Below are 23982 nucleotides of genomic sequence, written 5' to 3'. Positions count from 1 at the left end.
GTGCTTTGGGTGGTGGTTCTGTGACTACTGTGACCAGCTGCATGCTGCAATGGGAAGGTGCTCTGTTCTCTCTCCAGGGGTTGGCAGCATACAGCCCGACGCAGCCTAAGGAGCTTCTGGTTTTACCTGTGGAGCTGAGGGGTTTTCGCAGCATTTCAGTGGTGGGGTTGCTTCACCCAGCTGTAGCCAGGTGGTGAGGAAAAGCAGAGGCCTAGCTGGAAGGATTGCCCAGCCTTGGATCCTTGCTGGACCCACTGCAAAATCCTGCTCACCACTGCTCTATACTGAAATGGAAGGGTACTATGTTCCCTGCGCTGTGGTAGGTGGGAATGCATTGAATGCTTTAGAACTTTTTTTGCTAGTTCTATTAAAGTAATTCATGACATAATATTTTTTCAAGATGCTTAAAGACATCATTTTACTTCTTCAAAAAATGATCTACAAAGCCAGCAAACCACCTGATTGCAGGCAATATAATCAGGTCAGAGCACATTATCTTAAACTGAGTTGGACCCCACAGCTTCTGTATAATTGAGCAACTGTGCATCACTAATTTGGCACAGCAGTAAGTGGGTATCCAAACTGACACTAAATGATTTACTTCTTACAATGCCTTCAGTGGCATCTTTTCCTACTGCTAACTGTTAATCTCATTTTGCACCATGGTGTCAGATAGTCTCTTTGGGATAAGAGAGTGAAATAATAGGAAGATCTCCAACAAATCATTATAGCCTTTAACAAAATGCAATTCTTTTGGATGATAAGAGTCCTGAAAACACCCCAAGTCTTAGCTGACGCTTCTCTGTTTATTTTACCCTCTTTATGAAATGATCAGCTCTTAAAGACCGATTGTCTGACCTACTTACTTATGTGGTAAAATGATATCAGGGACATTATGCAGACATTATTCCAAGAAATCTACTATAAAACAAAGAGAAGTACTTTGCGTAAGGATAGTGTTACTGAGATAAATTCTCCATTCATGATAGCTAAATCTGAGAACATTGTCTTTACTAGACCCAACAAATTGCAAATTTATAACCAGATCTGCAAGTCCCTTTTTAGATCTGTATGATTTGAAAATCCAAGTGGCATGACAGTACAACTTAGCAAGGACTACAGAAAGTATCTATAAGACAAAGTACAGGACATACCAGCTACATCTCAATGTTTCCTAGTAAGAGTCAGGAGTCCAACATTAAGTTGTAGACTCTCATACTTCTTGAATCTCTCTCCTATACTCAATCCCTCTCTGTCTCTACCTCTCTTCTCTTTTCTGCTTATTTTTCTTTTTCCTTTTTTTTTTTTAAAGATTGTTCATCACTCTGGTATCAAAATGTATTTTATATCTCTATACTCTTATACTGTACATTATGTTGGTACTTTGTATTATACATTTTAAAACATTTTAGCCATAAAAAGAGTATTATTGAAGTTATTCAGACACAAGCAGACTTGCATCTTAAGTGGTTTGGGGTTAAGATCCACACAGAGATCCTGATACACCAGGAATCCTAATGTTATTAATCGTTATTGTACTATGAAGATCAAAAACAGTAGTATGTGGTCAGAATTTTGGTAAATTATTTATTGACCATGGGCTAAATGGCAGTGGAATACCCATAGAAGTGCATGATGTACAGGGTACAGTCTATGGGGAGAGATGCTACAAAATTTTAAAGCAGAAAGCTAGTATGTAATAAGTTTACACAGGCTGAATAGAAAGATGATCTGTTAGGTTTGCACTTTCTGAGGACTGTGAATTGTGAAACAAATTAATATTAAACATTAATATTACTTCTTATACTTAGACAAATTATACACAAAGATACTTAACTACTGGTAATGGGATCCGATTAGGGTTTTAGCAGCATATATTTAGTAGGGCTGTGCAAAATTTCAGCAGCCGTTTCATTTCGGAGGCGTTATGGGGCATTTTGGTGTCTGAAACACCAAATCCAAATTGAAATGGAAGGTTCAGAAACATGCCCAAAAAGAAATGAAGCATCCAAAACATTTCAGAAAAGTTTTTGAAAATTTTGGAGTTTCGGAGCTGGGCTTGCAGGGAAATAGCTGTACGCTGCAGTCCTGCCATGCAACTCAGTTCCTCAGGGAGCAGAGATCTGCACCAGGGTCTCCCTCACCGCCACTGCCTGCCTGGCACTGCCCCAGCAACACGGGGCTGCACAGGGTGAGCAGCAGCAAGGAGACCCCCAGCACAGATCTTTGCTCCCTGAGGAGCCAGGTCATGAGGCACAGCAGTGCTGGTCCCTGCTGTGTTATCTACCTCTACAGGGAACAGACATCTGCACCAGGGCCTCCTCGCTGCTGTTGCCTGCCCCACGTAGCCCCATGTCGCTGGGGCAGTGTGAACCAGGGAGGGGCGGTGAGGAGACCCACGGCATGGATCTCTGCTCCCTGTGGAGCTGAGTTGCAGGGCACGGATCAACAGGCTTGCTCACCGCTCTGTGCTGCTTTCTTGCCCCACGACCCAGGATGACAAGGATCAGAGATCCACGTGGGGGTCTTTTCGCCTGCACAGAGGGCAGCAGCCCTCTCCCAGACAAGCCACCCACAGCCCCATCCTGCTCCCCACTGGGGCCCTCATCCTCAAGCCCACCTGGCTGGGTAGGGCTGTGCGAAGCTTCCCTTGCAGCCTGTTCAAAACAGATTCGGCTGAAACGAAACAGCGCAGTGATCCAAAACACTGAAAAGAATCACTGTCCTCTGAAATGGCCGAACCCAAAACTGAATCGAAACACAGCCATTTTCCACAGCCCTAATATTTAGTGCCTTTTCATTCCTGTTAAAGTCCTGCTTCTCTTCCTAAAGCTTTCGACCACATCCTCAGTTACAGAAAAGTTACTTTTAGTGTCTTGAAGCCATGCTAGATTACGCCAAATGAGGATATTGCCTTTTCAGATCACGTATATGTTCACAAGTAGCACTGTTAGAGGTAAAGCTGGCAACTTGCAACCTGGGTTAAGAGAGGCTTTCAGCTCCATAGGGGTGCCATTCCCTCTTCACCCTGAAGACCTGTTGTAATGGTCATGATGCAGCTCTTAGAAGAGAGAAAGCCAACCTTCCCTTGCCTAGGGCTTCTCCTCTCAGTTTTTGTAACTGATTTAACTCCCTTGAGTAGATTCAGTTACACTGATACTGAGGTGTTTTATAAACAGCATCCAGCACTGAAGGGTTGCACCAGTTTAACTATTTGCTTTTTTCTACCAATTTAGGTAACTTGATACAAAACTATGTGCAGATAAGGCCTTAGTATTTATATCGTGGGAGTAGTGGACTTTGACTAGGAAAGCACTATGCATTTTCTTGAGTCCATCCCTATTTAGGAAAGCACTTATGTACATATTTATACATTACACTTTAAGGCCCCAATGCTTTACTGCATACAAATTCAGCTTTCATGTAGTAAACTGACAACTGCAGCAAGGTGGTTTGGGATCCCCAGTGCTCAGGTTCCAGGCCCTAACAGAAGCTAGTACAGTGGGTGACCTACTCTAACTTCTATGCATGGCACAAGATCTGTAATGGATGTCACACTATCGGAAGATCGGTGATAGGGGTCCTAACATGCCACAATGTCCCATCCTGCCCGTTGTCACAGAACCAAACCCTGCTTCTCATTCTTCATTTCAAGTGAAACGTGTGCTTAGTATTTCTGTGAGCAAGAAAATTGTTATAAAGAAAGGCAAAAGTAGGCATCTCAAAGCAAACATGTGAGTGAAATCATGACAGGTGGGAAGGAATAGACTACTTTACTCTGTTCTCTATACTAAATTAAATCAATATTTCTTGTACAGTGGCTACAAAAAACGTCATTGAAGATCAGCCTCTTCTCCCTTAGAAAACTGAACAGGCAGAGAAGGAACATCAAGGCCAGTGAGGGGAAAAGTTTGCATAACAATGGAATTTTGAAAAAAAGGATAAGAAAGAGGAGAAAAGATCAAAAACCACCATAAAACCTTTTTCAATCCTTTCTCCAAAAGCCCCAAACATTTCAGCTAGATTTAAAAATAAAAATAAAAATCTGCATTTGTATTTTTAAAACGGCACAGCTTGAAAAAAATCAAATTAGTTGAAAAAATCTATTTTTACTAAAAAAAAGTTTGACTTAGTTTATTTCATATGATACAAAATAAAATAAAATAAATGTTTGACTCAATATATTTCTTCAGAACCTTTGAGAGGAGAGATGATAATGGGAACTTCAGTGATATCAAAATACAGATAACCTTCACATAAACATATACACTTTGAAATCTTTTAATCAGTTATTTGGTGAGTTAGGGCTTCTAACATTGAATACATTTTAATTCCAATAAGGACTTAAATATAAAGAATTATAAAGGAAATACAAAAAATTAAGAGCTATATAATACAAATAATTAACAGATATTAGATCTTGTTAAAAGTGAGCAATACTATTCAAGATTTTTTTTAATATGTTGTAAAAAAGTTCAATAAAGTTTTGTTTTCAAAACTTGTCTATAGAGCTCTATCAGATTAACTCAGTTTATTCAGTCAAATTGACATGATAGTTATATGGAGAACTATGAGCTAGTATAAGTACACGTCTATATATAAAACAGTATATAGCAACTATGTAAGTGTAACCAGTGGCTCTCCATTACTTTGAATATCTGCAGGATCTCAGAAGAGCTCTTGCATACGCACTGTATTAGGTAAGGAGCAGTAGCACAAATTGAGTGGGGCAAGCAGGTCAGGAAGCCAATTCAGAGGAGACACCAGAATTGCAGCCCCATGGGAGCCTGTGCAATGATATCACTGACCAGGTGGGGGGACCCTGCACAGTGGCAGCAGTAGCTGGCATGCTGGGAAGCCATACTGTGGCAGCAGCAGCTGGGATCTTTGAGATCCCACTTTGAGTTAATGGCACTCCTGCCCCTAACTCTCTGGCATTGATACCATTCCTCCCCCGCTCTGAAATCCTTCAGAGCACCTCTGTCCAGAGCACCAATATTGCTAGCTATGCCTCTGATGAAGGGAGATATGTGCATGCATTGCATTGTACTTAACCAAAGTCTGATCTCTTGAAAAAGACCAAGGAAACAGGGTTTGTGTCTGGAATCTCTGCAAGGGGTGGTGGGTGAAGGAATCCTTCCCTCAGGCCTACCAGCTGCTGCAACAGGGATACCCTGTGGCCAGAGGTGCAGCCTCAAGACAGCAGAAACCCCAGAGGCCTGCAGCTCAGTGTCTCTGCCCCTGTTCTCTACAGTTTAGATTCTCCATGAAGCAGAATTGTGCCAGTCCTTCCACTTTTAGCCCTTTCACATGCTCAGCCCATACATACTGGGTTACCCTACCAAAAGAGAAATAGCTCTAGCTGTTGGGACATATGGGGCAGAGGACAGATATTCTAGCTCTGGCATTACCATCATTCTATGTCACAACCAGGTTTCTAAGTTGCTGCAGCGTATGAGCTGTGGTTAGAGAAACTCAGAAATTCAGCCCTATGGTAAATACCTGACATTAAGTAAAGCCAGCAGAAAAGCTTTGTAGTATTAGTTTTCTGTTGGTGTTTTTGCTTACTATTCAGAAACTAAAACTTTGCAGGGGAAAAGTCTATGCTAAATTTAAGCAAATAAAATGCAAAAATGTGTGAGCTATGTATGTGAGCTATACATGAAGTAACATATATTTATTTGGGAAGTTTAATGGAACAAATTCATTTCTATTGCATCTCAACTTACGACTTACTTCAGTTGAGTAACACCACCAGTTTATTTGCCCAAACATTTTTTCATTTGGTTCTGTCTTTATTTTTTTTCTCTCAGTTCCTTATGGCAAGGGGTTGCTGTTCTGTTAATACTTTATAGCTATTCCTCTGTGACTATGCTCTGAATGAAAGCCATAAAATGTTCCTCATCAAGAGCCTAGTGTCTCTCTAATGCTTTTTTACCAACTGGAGCAAAGAGTCAAAGAATCAATTTTCCTTCTTTGATGTAAATGCCTTCATAATTCACAAGTACGACGACTGCATTAGGCCATCAAAAAGAAGGAAGAGCAATGTATTAAATGGGTACAAAGTAGTAAAAGTTTATAAAGAAAAAAAGGACAAAAATAGTTTGGCTACATCTAAGGCTTGCAAAAGCGTGTTAAAATTTCTGTGTATGCTTGCTTATTCTGGGGACAATTTTCAGCTCATGCAAGTAATCAATTATTATTTCTTTTGTGAACGCCTATTTAGATGATATCGGTAGTTCTTTAAAATGAATGTCTATCTCTCTGATTTTAAGTGATTCTTGTTATATGCTGTATGCATAATTCTATATACCATAGCCAGTATGTTATGCTCTAAAAAGGTACAGTGGAATGTTGAGAATTTTGTTTTGGGGAAATAATAAATTCCTTTGGCTCTGTACAAAGGACTTTATTCATCCCTCAGGTACATGATTATTATCTGGCTCTATCTTGGCTTTCCCTTAACTTAAACAAGGGGGACTTACTGTAAATTATCTTTTTGTTTATATTGATATTGCTGTATATGTGCAGTTTCATGTCCTAAAAATCAACGATTGTTTCTGTAAGGGCTATGTAAAGAGGATGGAATACATTTAGAATAGGACATGGAAGATCTAAAATGGATCTGATTTGATTTCAAAACAAAGAAAGTATATCTCTTTACTTTCAGAGTGAAATTCATTCCTCCCTCCCTTTTGTGGGGGGACACATGGTGCGTATTCAGTGTGAAAGATGGTTAGGAGAATGCTCTTAAGCAAGAGTAGCTCCCAGCTGCTAAACCCAGCCAGATAAGTGTGGCTCCGATGGCCAATGTTTCCCTCTGGAAAACTATTTCTGCAGCGTTGTGAAGCCCACCTCCATTGTGCAAAAAAGGTGTTGAGCTAATTAGGACCATGATCCTATTTGTGCAGAATGGTAATGGAGATTGTGCAGCACAGAAGGACCTGTACAAAGAATGAATTTCACAAGACTTCTAACAAACACTGAGATATGTAGATCATTGTTTGCATTTATGTACATTTCACTATGCTCCCTGCCATCCCTGGGAAGCACAACCACTACACCAACCTTAAAGGAAATGCAGTTGCTGACCAGCCCTTGGCCCTATCTCCTAACTGTTCCCTTTCCAGATTTCCATTCTCCTGTGAGTGTGCAAGGGCTCTCATTATGCTGTTTCCTTACAGAGTACTGATAATATACCAACATCCTGGTGCAACCTAGTCTAGACAATGGAAATTTCTGTCTCTCTGTCCTTGATATTCCTTATAATGTCTGGGTGCCAATAAGCTGTGCAGCTACAATACGAATCAGGAGTCCAAAAGTACCACCAATGATGACAACGGCAAAACTCATACTTCATTCTATTGACCTAATTCGTTTCAAGTTAGGTGGTCAGAAGGATAGAATTCCTCTAGGATTTTAAGCCCAATCCTGTAACTCCGTTTGATCATTAATTCTCAAGATCTGTCATTAACGGCAGCAGCAAATGTCCATTTTTAATATCTAGCATATCATTATATCATAATGTCTATCATATTTATCACTCTTTAATTGACTTAAAATGCATTATATAGGCTCTGAATTCTAAAATCATTTTGTATATCAGCATAAAATGTCAACCCTGTTTTACGTTTAGCAACTGCATGGTGTTTTATGTAATATTACACACTCCAAGTTATAACTGAGCACTCCACTCCCACTCAATATCCTTGGCATAAAAATTATTTTGGTCAACAATTTCTGCAGTGGCCAATGATTGTGATGTGTTAAATTTGGAAACCAAATCTGAGGCATCTCAGAAGGACCTGATTTTATATAAAGGCTAAGCACCCTAAAAATGAGGTCCTGTTCATGTCATAAATTTGTCTTCCAAGAATTGAAGCTCCACAAAATCACTAGACCTATAAGAAAATTTTGGCCTTCATAAGTACATTGATCCCACGGAAGTCAACAGATTACATTGGTATGAAAATAATTCAACATCAGAATAGAGTCTCTAAAGTTTAACTTGTTAAACATATTTTAAAATAAGCAATCCACTCCTCTTTGTAGAAGTGAGGACTTTTGAGAACCATGACATCTTTGAAACACTTTCTTGAATGCCATCCAAATTAATTTTAATGCCTAAACAAAAATATGCCAAGAAAATATGCCAATAAATATGTCTTTACCAAAAGGAGTGAGTCACAAATGTTAAGTGTGTGATGCAATCACATAGGACGTTATAGGTCCTAATATAACAGTGCTTCCTAGAAGACTTATCAACTCAGAAAAATACACCTATACATACATTTAGCAGTGACTTTATACCCGCCTAGTGGAGGTTCATGGCCTTCCACAGCGTCGAATCCAGCTGATACTAAGACAATGTCTGGGTCAAACTCACTGGCAATTGGCATAATCACAGTCCTGCAGAGTTAAAAGACAATCAGTTACAAAGTAAAACTCATATGTTTGCGCACCACACTGCTTGGCATGATTTCAAAACACCCACTATATGAAAACAAGATTCTCTGCATCAGGTACATTACTATGCTCCTTTAACTAAACCCATTCTCATTATCTTTAACTAAACAAAAGAAAGAAAAAAAATGTTTCACTTCTTATAATTCATTCTTTTTCTCTTCCACTTTTCTAGTTTTTAAAAAACAATTTACAGGTACATGCAAAAGCCTCTAACATTACACACACATCTGTGCCTGTTTTATCCAGCTGCCTATAAAAAAAAGCTGCATCTTCCAGGAGAGTGACTAATGGTATATAGAGTACACTCAAAGCCTGAATGGAAACCCGGACTGCTCCAGTTAGTGTGAACTTGGTGTAAATTTGCACTATAAATTTCTTTTGGGAAAATGTTTGCTTTCCAAACTTTTTTTTCTTAACATTTTTAAATGTTTGTCGAGGTGGGGGGTGACTCTAGCAAAGGAAAAACATGAAATTCCCTTAATCAGATCCAGACTATGGTGTCGAGCCTTTCCAAGGTCAAACACAGAAGGAATGTGGCAACCACAAACTAGTGACAGCAACCCCTGCTGGTGTCAGTCAGATAATTCAGTGCTTCACATACCCAGAGCTTCCCTTTTTTTAACCCTTTCTTTCACGTTAGTTTTAAGCAAACCTAGATTCAGGTTTTTGTTATTGCTTTTGTTTTAACTTTATCAGCATTTAAAAAATGTTTGAGGAAAACTTATTTTAAATGTAAAAAACAAACAGGATTCACAAGTATATATTTTTAAACTGACTTTTCAAGATTTATACCCAAAACTTGGGTTCACATCAGCACATGGTTCAAACACTGATACTTCAGCATCGATAACTGTTTAATTATTAAGTCAATTAGAATATTAGGAGTCAATTACAACAATAAAAATGCTATTAGAAATGAACTACAGGAAATCCAGGCTCAGGCTGAAATTAATCTTCAGTGTCCCAATACATGAGATCAACTGCGTTATTTCTTTCAGTGAATCTGATATCTTTTATTAGACCAACTTAAATAGTTGGAAACATTTTTTAGCATGCTTTTGGGTTTAAAAACCCTTCATCAGACTGAGAAAGGCTCTGCAGTTGGTGTGTGCTCTTCCTGGTCAGAATGAATATGCCTAACAAAGGGTTTTTAAACCTGAAATCTAGCTAAAAAAATGTTTCCAACTATTTAAGTTGGTCTAATAAAAGATATCAGATTCACCCAAAGAACCTTGTCTGTATGTCCTTAGACCAACACAGCTAAAACCTACACCCTAATTTCAAGCAAGCACTCATTTATACTGTACCTAGAAAAAATATATGTACTTAAAAAAATATGTACTTACTTAAACTTAGGTTTCATGTTAAATAAGTGTGACTATTAGCAATTTTCTCCTTTTTGGCATATATTTTTCTTCTGTATTTTTATTTTCTTTGTTTTATCCCGATATTCTACATGATATTTTCAACATTGAGTCATAATCTGTGTTCTTTTATTCACACCTTGATGGAGCACTTTGAGTATGCTCAAAAAGAACTAAATAAGGAAAATAGATCTTCTTGTAAATTGGTGGCTGTTGACCCATGTTGAATAGGATAGTGTTTAATGATTTAGTTATATGTAAAAGCTGTGTATATGTCTTCTAGAGGCAGATAGGATATGTCCATAAGTGTCTTGGGATAATGCAGCTATACAGGATATTCCATTACAAAAAATCTAAAATAGGTTGAAAAAGCTACAATGAAAGAACATTCAGTTTGCAGAGCCAAATGTTCAAATGCAATATGAATGCCTATGTTAGGCCAAATGTTAGTTTGGCCTTCTTGTGTATATTTATATTTATGATATGCTCCCTTGTATTGTTACTGCCTCATTCACCAAGCACCTTCAGCTTCTACCAGGAAGAAGGCATGGGTCCTACAGATTAAACTCATTCCCAGTGCAATCCAATTCCTCTCCAGTATACTAAACTAGCCATGCTTCTGGGGTATCCCACGCTTTCTTTAGACTCTCTTGCCACACTCTGTGAAGCATTTGTCCTTGTCCTACCGCCCTATATCTTTTTTTACCCTCCAGTCTTTCCTACCCAGAGAATGGGGGGTGGACCCAATGATCTAAACTTCTGTGAATCTGTGAATTCATAATTTTTCATGCCTCTATATGCTAGGTCCTCCTTCTCTAGGTCACCAGGAGGGGGAGCACTGAGAACATGGGACAGAGTGATTGCAGGGTGAGTCCTGCATAGGCCTTGTAGTGCAAAGATGGAACCAGCTTAGTTACTCTGTGGGGATGTCACATAAACCATTGGATTGGCAAAGAGAAGCCTAAAGGGGAACATGGTTTGTGTAGGTTGGGGCTAGGAACAAAAGTTACACATAAACTGGTATAAGTAATCAACAACTGATTCAAATTTGTGACATGACAGAAGTTCAGTGCATATAAACCACTTTCAAAGTGGCCAAAACCAGTTTAAGATAAACCTGGACAGATACAGTATCAGACTTAGCTGATTTAGATTAAATCAGTTTATTGAACTTCTGTCCCAGATCCCCTCCAGATTCAAGTTAACTTGCAATCCTCCAGCATGCTTTGTAATTCCCCACACCCCATCCCCCTCATAGGGTGGGTGGGCTAGCCTTGTCCCAAGTTGTCTGCTCCAGCTGAGCAAGAAGGTATGCTCTAGCATGCCCGGTTTCCAGCCTAGGCCACTGCAGGCATGTGGCTGTATTTCCAGAATCAAAAGTGAATGGCTGCTCATTTGCATATCAGTTCAGTTTAGGCATTTTAAACTACCCTGTGAAGATTGAACTGATTCAACCTGGGACTTCTGGACTGTCTGTACTTAGCTTGGGTCTTCAGAGAATTGAGTTTCTATGGAACATAAGCAACCTGAGATTTTTTAGAACTGTATCACTTGATCAGATTTGGTCAGACTTTGATGCAGATGGCACATCCGTGGTACCAGAGCATTCCCACTGACAAATTTCCAGTTCCTATTCAACAAGGGTACCAAAACATAGAACAAGATCTGGGGAGAAAATAACTGTTTTTTAAATGTGTGAGAAGCAATGCGTTTTCTCCTGTAATTCTGTTCTGTGGTATAATTACACTATTTTAGCTGAACCTTCTTCCCCCCATCAAAATCATGCAAGATAAAACTCCAGAATAAAAAAAAATCCAGCTCAGACAGGTAAAATTTGACAGACCTGTAAGCTACAGAAAAGAGAATTTTATAATAGAAAATGCCAAAGAGCTATAGGTAGATCACTACTACTGTTGCCTGAAATAGCAGCATAAAACCTGTTGAGCAAAATACACAGAAATGCCTAAACAAAAAGGGGATGGAGACTATGATGATAGTAACAAGAAGTGACAATGAGAACAGCATCTCTGCTCAGCTCTGCTGATAGATGATGAGTGAAAAACTAAACAAGTTTTTTTTTTTTCCTGAATATGTACAAAAACAAAATGTAGAAGTGGTGTCAATGAGAAGCAATTTATTTCACACCAGAGCAAGAACCTCTCTCCCAAAGCCCTGAGATCACAACCTGTGATAGAATATTGCAGGCAGCGCTTCCCCTGAAGCACACAAGGTCTATGTGGCTTCCCACCCTTTCCATTCCATTTTGTCCTCCCCGGCTTCATACCAGGGTTAACTATTTCAATCCTTCCCTCTTTTAATAGAAGAAAATCAAATTGCAAATATCTATTGCAAAGATATTAAGGAAAACATAATCAGACTGAAAAGGCTGAAAAATCTATCCTTATCTTCTTCTAAAAATTACTGATCCTCTATAGTCCTAATGACAGGATTTGGTCCCCCTCGTTTATGGAAGCTGTAAGTTTCTAAGTTGACTCTTCTCCTAACAACTGATATGAACTTTGTACACAGGGAAAGTATGACAGACTAAAGACTGAGAGCAAAGGTCTTCTCCATTCTGTGTTTGGCATTCACACCGACTATTGCTGTTGTCTTAGGCAGGTAACAAAACTTCTCTGCCTGAATTCTGTCATATTTAAAAGAAAGATGTTAAAAATATTTTTTCTGTACCTGTAAAGAGGCAAGAGTGAGTAATTAGTTCAAAAGCAATATACACATGCTAAATATAATCATAGGGCAGCTATGAACCTCAACAACTCCAACTCAACAATTTCTTGTCATATTTGGACAAAAGTCCTTTGCAGAGGCAAAACTATAATTTTTGGCACTCTGGGAGAACTGGATAATGGCAGTGGCAGAGGTGGCAAGCACTCCTTGGCCATATCTTGAGTATACGTCCCCCGCCCTCCCCTGGCCATAGGAGCTCAGCTGGAAAAGGCTTTTCCACCTGACTGTAGGAGTTGGGTGCTAGGACACAGCAGGAGTAGTCCTGTGCTGCCCAGCCCTACAAGCTAAGCTGCAGAAGTCCTGTGCCACCTGGACATAGGAGGGTCTTATCTGTCCTAGGGACTCAAAGACCCCTGCTGTTCCTGCTGTGTCCCTGATCCCAGCTCCTACGGCTGGACAGCACAGGCCTTCTTCAGCTTAGATTCTAGGGCTGGGTGACACAGGACTGGTCCTGAGGTGTCCCACCACACAGCTCCTACAGCTGGGTGGTATGGGGCTTCTCCAGCTCTGGCCAAAATGGGTAGAGTTGTTCCAGATGCAGCAAAGATTCTGTGAGAGCAGAGCATCATTCTAATGCCCCATCTAAGTTTGTTCCCAGGTCTGGTGCCCCTCTTGTTCCCCCGTTAGTCCTTTGCAAAACATTTCAGCTGTGCAGACAAATCTGCAGCAACAACTTGGTTCCTTCTCACCAGCAGCAGTGAACAGTTGAAGATTTATCCTTTTCCTCCACCCATACACACAAGGTTCATTTAAGGTGCACCAGGCACACTCCATGGGGCAGAGTAGGAGGAGGGTTGGGTCACCCCATGAACTACCTCTGTTGAGTTTACACTGGAGGATGTTCCCCTAGACCATGGCAATTCTCCTCTCATGACCTACAGCCAGAATCTTAACATAACAGAGGGGCTGGTCCAATCCTTTTTGAATCATAAAATTACATTTTGGCAGAGCCTAAAGAATCATCTTGTTAACCTTCCTGAATTCCTCAGATTACCCATGTGCAAAGTTGTGTGATCACAGCTGACAGGACTTGTGCTTATGTTGAGGTGGGTCAAAATATTGTTTTCCAAGCCCAACAAAAATACCCCACCAGGCTTTGTAGACAAAGACTGTATTCATACTTAAAGGTAAGAACTCGTATTATCTTATCTACAGCTGGAATAAGAATGAAAAATTAGATTCAGGCAGTTGTGCCCCAAATACATACAGACTAGGGGCTAATTCTGGTTTCAGGTATAGCAACCCAGCCTTAATGAAGCCAGCTGCACAATATGAGTGTCACAGAGCAGAATTTAGTACTAGAACCTCTCAGAGGCATCAGCTGAAGTTACTGGTCTTGTCTGAATAGAACTAAAAGTTATATGTTAACTAAGACTTATACTCTCCCCTTCTTCCCTCACTAAAGAAAAACAAAAAACATGATAGAGAGGTTTTTCCTTCCATTATCCTGTGTCCTACAGAGGCACAATCCTTTGTTATAGAGTCTTCACCTGAAAAGGTAGAGGTACTCAAGGTGCCTTGCTTTACTAAATATTTCTTTCTTGCTTATCACTGGGCGTGTCTACATGTGCACCCAACTGTGCAGTTGTTACTGTGTAGCAAGTACTAAATGACTGTGTAGTAACTGCCAGTACTGTGTAGTCCTGGCATAGCATGGGTGGTTTCTGACCCAATTTGCTACTGAGCAGTAGCAGTGGTGTCACAGTTCATGCCCACCCGTGTTACATCGACGTAGCTTATCGCTACAGTGACATAGCATCTTGTGTAGATGCACCCACTGTGTCACTAACATTTTAAATTCTTGAGCAGTAGATTTAGGGCTTAGATCACACAGAGGTCTAAATTGCTTTGTGAAGCCCTACAGTACTGACTCAAGCAACCATGGAGCCTTCTTCAGCTTGATGGCAGTGGGAATGGAGCACCTAAGAAATTGAGGAGATTCATTTTTGTCCCAGAAAAGAGATTTCCCTATAGCACTAACATATTCAATTTGGATAAGCTGCTGTCTGCAAAGAAGCCAAGGGATAGCTTCTAGTTGAGTACAGTTCTAAAGAAAAATCAATCATGCGACTTTCCCCTTTCCTACCAGTCTTAGCTTCAGATGCAAGACATCAGAGAGATTTTACCAGGGGACTCCATTAACTTGTTCTTATTTCTGTTATTTTTCTGTTCTATTTTATACTTTTCTAAAACGTGATAAGGATGCTTCTGCGCATTAGTTCTCCCTGGAGATATTTCAGAGAAGTAACCCAGCCAGGAATGCATCTCAGCATATGACCAAGCAAAGATAAACATCTCCAGAGAAAGGTTAAGTTGGATTGAATTACTGCTCTTTTTGGACTAATTTTTCAATACAACAAGTAGTAAAGCAATCAACACAAAACAATAAGGATGTTAATTAATATAAATGAGAAGGAAAAGTCACTGTCTGCAACTTTCAGCTTCTACCAATTTATTGACTCTTATTCTAAAAACCAGCATTTTTCTCTCAAGAATCTCAAATAACTTTAAAATATTAATTAAGAAAGGCAATGGTCTAGAACCTCAGCCAATCCATCAGCCTAACTAGGACTTAGTCCAATGTCCCTCTACAGTAGGCAGTGTTCTACCCAGTTCACAGATGGGTAAGCTGAGTCCGAGAACAGATAAAAGACATAGCTATCAGTGGGGAAGACCTGGGGAAAAAATAGATCAATTAGACTCCAAGTCCACTACTTTAACTACTAAGCCATCTGTTATAAGAACCACCTATTCTTTATTTAGTTTACTCATTCCCAAGTTTTGCTAAGTGTATGTAACACATTAGTTCTCACAGAGCTAACTGAACCATGATGAGGCACTTCTTTCATTTTAATTAATATAGTGCTATATACAAAGTCTCTCGGTTTCAAGGTACAATACCAGACCAAACATCTCAGGTGTAGCCTTAGTGTGACCACAGTAATGAATGTGGCAATTACGTATGTTTAAGGATGTTACTGAATCCAAGCTTATATAAATAGACCAGTAAAACTTGAAAGGCTGTTCCATAGGTCATCTAATACTTGTTGCTGTATGGTATGACTCTGTTATCTAGATGTTTGGGTTTTTTTTACATATTTTATCATATAAATAAATAATACAGTATTGTGCAATTTACCAAAATGAAAACTACTACAGGGTAATTTTTTCTGCATTTCTGGAATATGTATAACCATTTCATTATGCTCCATTAAACCTTCCTGAGTAACACTCCTTTGCCAAAATATGACAAAGTTAGGTAGCAGGTGTGCAGAGAAGCACTGCCTGTTGTGCTGACCATTGCTATCTCACTGGGTATGTCTGCATAATTCAGTGCCATACAGAGATGGCTGAGCTATCCTGCTTCAGAGTCTTGTTTAAAGCTAGTTCAGATATTTATTAGGGCAGTACAAAGCTTTGGTCACTGATTTGATTCAGAGGAGATTTGGCCCAATTCAGCAGCTAAATCGCCGAATCCAAATGGAATCAGGAGACACATTAATCTCTCCAAATCAAATCAAAAGCCTCCAATTCAATTCAGAGAGATTCAATGATTCAACCATAGACACAGCTTTATGTTTATTCTACGTACCTTGAGGCAGTCCATGGGTCAACAAAGTTCAATCAGGTGGCCATTTTTAATGTAATCTAACCTATCCCTAAACTCCCTGAATGTCTGTACATGCCCTTACGATAATATGTTCCTACTGGAAAATCAATGTCCATTAGTTATGAATACTTTAATTAAAAAAAAAAAACTCTAGAAACTTTTCTGCCATGAAAGTAATAATATGGATTTATGTATTCATATAACAAAGTTTTCTATTTTAAAATGTGGATGGGTGTAATGTGGAGCTTAGAACACATACTGTATTTCTGTCAAACCTTGGTATGATACAGTATATCCTTTTGGCTAGAAGTAAATAGTTATGAGTTTTACATTTCTGTTAATTCTCTTCTTTCAACAGAATTTTATCACACAAATCAATTAACTTGACTTAAAACGTTAATGTGGTAAACCAGCAAACCTTAAGCTGCCATCAAATAAGCTTGCTTATCACATATTAAAATGATTGTTCTTGAAAGGAAAAGGCAACTTTTATAGTAATAGGAATAGCTATGTATAGAAGTAAGTAAAAGTGAATTTTATGAAATTCATTAAGTGAATGACAGTGTGCCATCCTGTCTATGGAGTTGTTTATAGCTAATGAAGACTATATATTATCTTCAGAAGAATATATCTTTTGATGTGGCCTTTCCAAACTATCTGACCTAATAAAAAATTTCCTGACAAATTAACAATCTAAAAGCAAATAAAAAGGAAAATTTAGGAGCTAACATTCACATCTCAGAAGAATATTGAAAGGTGTGCATTGGAAAGCATGAAAAGGTTATTACTTGGAATAAATGAAGGAACAGCACTTTTCATGAAGCAAAAGCCAGTTTGCTTGTTAGAGAGATCATAGAAAGAAATTAGCCAAGTCACAACATTCAAATCCCAACCTAGAGGTAAAATTTCCGAAAATTCAAGAAACTTTAGATTCCACATTAATGTCCTAATATTCCTGAAAAAAATTGAGCCCATGTTTGAAATTTGTAGCCAGACATAAATTTCCATCAACTTCAGGGAACCCCTAGAAACTATTCTGGTTCAGGCCTATGTCACAGAGGGCACGTTCAAGGAAGAAATGAAATAGCATAATGCATTTTATGCTTTCTCTTTTCCCTTGTTTGATTAATAAGTAAAATATTGAATTTACTATAGGTCATTAATGAATTAACAAACTTGATTTGTCATTGATGGAGTGATTTAAAATAGTTTTCAGAACTGGAAAAAGTAAGAGAAATATAAAACAATTAACATTTTTCCCCCCCAAAAATTTACTTTAACTTTTTTCCCTTAGGAGAGATGAGCCTAGAGGACACAAGTAAGAAAGTTTTTAGACAAATTTCAGATTCAAAAGTTTGTATCGAACACATACACTCATTTTTTGTTCTACTATACCTGAATAAAAGGTTGGCCCAAAGTTCGAAATTTACATCCAGATGCAGTATTGCCAAGTCTCATAATTTTTTGGTATTGTTCTTAAAGTCTGGGAATGTGAAAAAAACGTAGCACTTTCTTTCTTTATATATATATATATATATATATAGAGAGAGAGAGAGAGAGAGAGAGAGAGTGCACAAGCTGTTTTTTACATTCCCAAAGTGTAGACTTTAAGTGCAATGCCAAAAATCACAAGACTTGGCAACAGTGCAGATGTAAAGTTTTTGGGGAAATATTTTTGTCATGAAATTTGCCAAATTTCTAAAAATTCCAATTTTACTAAAATGGTGAAATTTTGCCACTTTTTTCACACAGAAAAATCACATTTTCTAGAAGGTATAACCTTCTTTATGTGAAATATACTTTTCACGTGCTTTAATCAGGAACTATGTCAATAGAACACTTGGTTGTTCTTTATTTTTTTTTATACTCTCCCTCTACTTCCTCCTCCCGTATTTTACATATCCATTGTCTTAGACAAATTACATGGTCTAGGAATTAGTTGGAAATTTTCTCATGACTTACATTATCTATTTCGCAATCTATTTGTCATGACTTCTAAAGGTATTGCCTGTGTTTCTTTTTCTTTTCTGCCTTACGAAGCTTTATTGTAATGATTGCACAATGTTCTGGTTTCACAACTGTTCTATTGCTCACTTGGTCTTTGAACCAAAGAATTTTAGAAGTTGTGTTATAGGTTTAAACAGATGTTGTCAATTCTTAACATGTATTACCTCAGAGGAAAGGTGTACACATGTCTTGTTCCCTTCTACTTTGTCTTAATGAACAAAATGAAACAGTGAAATGCACAGATGTGGAAGGTTCCTTATGCTCATGCCAAGCACATCAACAAGGCGTCTCCCTGATCTATGGCAGGAAGAGGTCGATGCTACAGCCACTAGCAGTTTGCAAAACTCCCCTTCTAGTAAATGCAAGACTGTTGGCACTTCAGAGTCTCAACAGTGCTATGAATCTCTCGCTGACTCAGTGATGCGCTATTTCTAAGGGCAAATCTTCATACTTGTTCATTCTTTTGCAAATATACATTTAAGTAGAGCAGCAGGATTTTGTTCCTATAGTCAAGAACACAGCACTACAGAGAAAACAGCCATTAAACTAAACCAAACTAAATACCGTCTCTCTTAATGTGGCCTGTACTTAATTCCATGTTGTGGATGTAATTAGACATCAAGTAGCATAGCTTTAGTAGATATGGAGAGTCAGGGTCCTTAGAGTGATCTGCTGTAATCAACAACATGCTATTTGACCCCTTTTTGTTAAACCACAAAAAACTCTCAAAGGAAAGTTATTCATGGGAGAATATTAGTTCATGCTCATGATGCAATCTCTAGGTACTACACAGTATTAGAAACTACTACTGATTTTTGTAACAGTTCCAGCTACTGTTGACCTAGAAATCTGACCTGGTTTTGGCTCTGGCTTACTTCTGTCCTGCTTCTCTCAGATCCTCTTTTCCCCTCTCTTCTTTTCTCTCTGCCTTCCCCCCAGCAAAAGAAAAGAAATGACAACAGATCCTAAAGTAGAGTGAAAATTAGGTGTCAGTTTTTCCTAGTGGAGCAAACATAGCTATTCCAAACTAACTAACTGAATTAAATCTCTTTGGAAGGTGTGAAATTAAAGATAGCAGAAGAAAAGCACCCAAGCTTCAGAAAGGAAGAGGTTGTTAAGTAAGCAGACATGTTAAAATAAAAACATATCATCTTACAGGGTACTTCAAATTTCATTTAAGGCACCACCAATTTAGTGCAAAGTCCTGATGAGAATCAAAGAGATGGAAAAATTTGAGAGATAATGGTCCTGATCTAGCACAATAGAAGTCAATGGAAATTTGCAGCTAAATTCAATGGATTCCAGAAATTGGTCTTCATACGTAAAATCCAAAAGGAATACCTCTCATATAAAAGGAAAAGTACAAACATCAATGAAACAATAGCATCAGAAGAAAATTTAATACAGCACAATAACACCAAAAGAATTAATTTTAAAATATTTATCCAAAGAAATATCCAAAACAGAAATCAAGAGACACAACCCTCCCTGTACTCAGAGAAGGAAATACGTTCAGAGGCGAGCACATGGCAGAATGCGGACTGGTATACAACAAGGTCACTTTAAAAACTCTACTTTCATATCATCAAATTTGCCTTTCATTCATTGGCACACATCATTTGCATTCATTCTTTTGCAGCCTTTCTACCAAGCTAAACTGCTCATACCACAGTTTAATAGTTTCTTGTTGCAGTTGGAGGTGATCAATCGGATAGGCCTTAAAAAGCATGAAACAAGGAATACTTTTTCTACCATATGCTACTGTAATAAAGCTTAAAGCTGTTTCCCATTATTGGCTGGTCCATCTTCATCTAGTCAGTGACTCTGTGAACTGAAATTTATCATAATTTAAAAAAAATAAGAATAAACTGAAACACTCATTTCCTTATGCAATGTCCAGTTCAATTTATAATCTTAGAACCTTTAACAATATATAACTAAGCCAGGTTTCCACTTTTAACTATATTTTTTCTCACATATTTCCCAGAATTACAGTCAAAATAGCATAGTGGCTCTAATTAGATGCATCATTAAAATGACTAAGTTTTCAGAAATCTCCCAAGAAAACACTGTAAGAAATATAAGACAGATATACATTGCAATTCAACCTCTCTCTCTCTTTAGCTCACTCTCTCTATATAAACTTATAAACACTTTAAACTTTGATTTTCCAAATTTGAATATCTGAATCCCACATGATCAAGAGCTCTCTCTGATTCTGAAATTTTAATTTTTTAAACTGATATCTGATTTTCCTAATATTTCAGAGGTCTTGTGAGAACTTTATAAAATTGGAATGTATGTACACACATTCCTAGTTTCCTAAGATGTTTATCAATATTTATCTCTTGAAAATTTGTGATGTAAAAGTGTTAAAACTGCTTAAATAAACAGGAAGAACTTTAGCATTTGTTTCTTGAGACAGTCTTACCATTCAAGATTTTTTCCATGCAGATTTCATAAATAATGTAAAATGATAATTTCCAGAGCACAATTTTTTATTCTGTGGTCCAGGAACTACCAGAATTTTCCAAAACACTAACTGTTGCTCGCCAGCGATCTGGCTGCTCAGATGGTGAGTTCTTCACTTTCAGGTGCCAAAGTGCATTTAATGACATTTTCTCCAACTTATCTTGAACCACATTGTCAATTTACACCAAGAATATGGCCCATCTTTTCACGATCAAATTTCCATAGCTGTTATAGTGAGTTTATGCAATTACAATGAGGAGGTATTCATCTGCATGTTCACAAATGTCAGGGGATGTCATTCAACAGAGCCTATTACATTGTGGTGTATGTTTGGGAATTTGTGAGGACTTCCAGCATCAGAGCAAAGAGTCCATTAGCTCTTCAAGATGAACAGATAATAATGTATTTCATAATTAACATTTTATTTTTTGCATATTTTCTAAAGTAGTCCAAGAAGTTAAATAGCCTTCTGTTAGTTCAATGTTATGGGTAACAAGATAAAATGGAAAAAAGTCAGAAGATTAAGGATACACATAAAATAAGCAACGTGATCAAGTTAATGTTGCTTTTGGAGGCTTCAATTTAACACACTCAACTCAAGCTGATCGCACAATATCCAGAATTTGTTTGATGAATTTTGCTTCTTAAATTGTTGGAGAATATTTTTTCCACGTTACTCAGCTAAGCTGTTTATCAAAAGGATTTATATTATTATTTTTTCATTTGATATGATTTGATCAAGTTTAGTTTTACCATTACATCATGAACATTGTAGCAATACAAAGCTTTTATTTAATGTTACAGCCTTCAAATGGTTAAGGCACTCTTCATTCTTCTATCCTCCTTTGAGTTCAAAAAAGGAGTAGAGCTGTTAACTGTAAACCTTAAACTTTAATGCCACAGTCCAAAGACAATTAGAATCCAGACACTTGGGAAATCCCAGCAATTTATCAAACCAAGTGGAAACCCACAGTCAGAAAGGAAATGGTCATCTTTGCTGAGACCTGAGTGCAGAACCTAAGAGTGGGAAAGATGTGTTTATTATGATTCAGAGCAAGCCAGTTTTCACAGTAACTCAGGGCTCTGCTTTCTTTGCTAACAAGGCAATAATGGTGAAAAGGAGGACCAAGAAGCAAAGAATACTTTAATAAAAACTTGATCTTTTCATCCTCTCCCTGGCAATATTTCAGTCTTTTTCAATTCTACTGAATCTCCAAAGGTGAACTCTGCCCTGATCATGGCGAGAAAAAAAGCCAGTGACTAGAATAACACTCTCACCAGTACTGAAAGTACCATGCCATTTGTAATCTAAGAAGCAGTAATTTTAGCTGTACTGCTGACTGTTACTAAGAGGTGATCAATAATAGCATAAACAACTTAGGAGAAAAGGATATGGTTTTAGAAAGGCAAATACTTTTAAAATGTAAAAAAGAATGCACTACAAATGGAGTTAAATCATAGGGTTCAACCAATGCAGCTTTTTGTGTGTCTTGTCCTAATCTACACTTCCTGTTGTGTTGCTGTGTGTGTTAAACAGCTGCTGAGTCCTATTTCAGACATGCATTTTAATGATGAGACAAGTTATTTTTGAACAGATAAGTTTGCATTCTTTGGGCTACAAGGTGACACACGAGTCATTGTTTATCATTAAAATGCTGGGAGTTTCTCTCATTTACATAATTATGAAAATGAACTAGTTTGAGGTTCAGTCTTATATATGCTCAATTTTCAGCTAACGTAAAGAGGAAGTACACATTTGCAAAGAACAGCTTTCAAGAGATTTGGAGATTCTGTTCAGATAAGCATGTGCATGATTTGATACTTACTCTCCTTGCGCCTGAAGAAGGGTGTTTATACCCCAAAGCTTGCAAAGTGCAATCTTTCCAACTAATTAGTTGATATAAATAAAAATATCAGATTTACCCAAAGAACCTTGTCTGCCCTTGATATTTACATAAACCTTATCTCTTCAGGCTCACCAGTACCATCTGGATGGTTTTCAGGGCATCTTTGCTTCTGCCCTCAGAATGAAGAGGTTCACAGTACAAGTTACCCAAACTTTTTTCAAATGTTATTAAAAATCTGACTCATCCTGAAGTCTGATCAAAAGCTTGGGTTGGTTTTTATTCCAATTAGACTAGCTCTACCATCCTTTGCATAAATCATTGCATTCTTGTCTCTCTCACTTCATTGGCATTTCTGCCCCCATCTGTTTTCTCTCATCTCTTCCCTCTCTCTCCTGTTTCATCTACTCTCTCTTTTCACTCTGTTTGCTCTCATCTTTTTTACTATAGCTCCATTACTATAGCTCCGGTCTTTTCTTTTGTTTGCTTTCTAATTATTCTGTGGATGCAAATTAAGGGTTCAAGCCTTAGAATTTTCAACCTCATTTGCATTTGCAGATATATTATTTTAATGACAGACTATGGTACATTTATTTCCCTAGATGTGTTAGTTTTCTGGATATGATCAGAATGGTTGGTAATCTTGCTTGGGGTATACAGATTCTGAAGTATCAACCTTCCACAAGAGATACCTCTACTACTGACACAAAAGCTTCACCCTCACAATGTCTCAGCTACACAAAGGTAAGCAATATATAATGTTATGTAATCAATTCTTGTTTAAAGGGAAATCTGTTATATTAAATGTTATTTTGTTTACATAAAGTTATGAATAGATTCATTTTAATTCAAATATAATCTAATGTTCATACTGAGTCACCCATATCAACAAAGCATTTTACATATAATAAGGAGTCTTGCTGACTCCAAGTTAAGTGTGTAAATAAATCCTTTCTGGAGCTGGGCCTAAATATCTATATTATTAATTACTAGGGATGTCTTCACATAGTATGGCAAATTCTGCTTTAAATTTTACTTGTTGGACATCTTAAATGACATGATTCTCTATAGAGTTTGGCCCACTGACAGATAGGGATACTAAATAATCATCCATTTGAGCTCAATCTAACACCTAAATCAGGTAGAATTTTTCCTTTCTTTCCCCCAGAAATAACTCTCAACTAGCATTACAAAATCCTGCAATGACCAATGATAGCTACATCAAATCACTGAACTTCCACAAGGTATGTAAAACACCTTGCATTCTCACATGATGCTTGATGATGACAGCTGAGAACTTACAGCTCTCATCTCATCCACTTCATTAGAAAATATATTGTTCAGCCACTCAGACTCTGACCCATAATTCCCACTAGGAATGGAGATTTTCCCTGGCTTTACCTCTGCTTTCATAGGTCTTTATTTCTGTAGCTTAGCATGTCACAAAAAACACATCCACATTTAAGTTCCAATA

The 23982-nt window shown here is 37.9% G+C and overlaps 1 protein-coding gene across 1 annotated transcript in view; it reads right to left on the bottom strand.

The window, feature by feature from the left end:
• Nucleotides 1–23982, bottom strand: part of HDAC9 (histone deacetylase 9) — a 411737-nt gene that overhangs the window by 98812 nt on the left and 288943 nt on the right. Inside the window, exon 22 of the mRNA XM_019534292.1 lies at nt 8291–8409. Within this exon, the coding sequence (XP_019389837.1) occupies nt 8291–8409 (119 nt within the window). The remainder of the gene's footprint in view (nt 1–8290; nt 8410–23982) is intronic.

Source organism: Crocodylus porosus, unplaced genomic scaffold (assembly GCF_001723895.1).
Source record: "Crocodylus porosus isolate Cpor-Errol unplaced genomic scaffold, CroPor_comp1, whole genome shotgun sequence".
NCBI lineage: Eukaryota > Metazoa > Chordata > Crocodylia > Crocodylidae > Crocodylus > Crocodylus porosus.
This window is presented reverse-complemented; position numbering and strand designations above follow the sequence as displayed.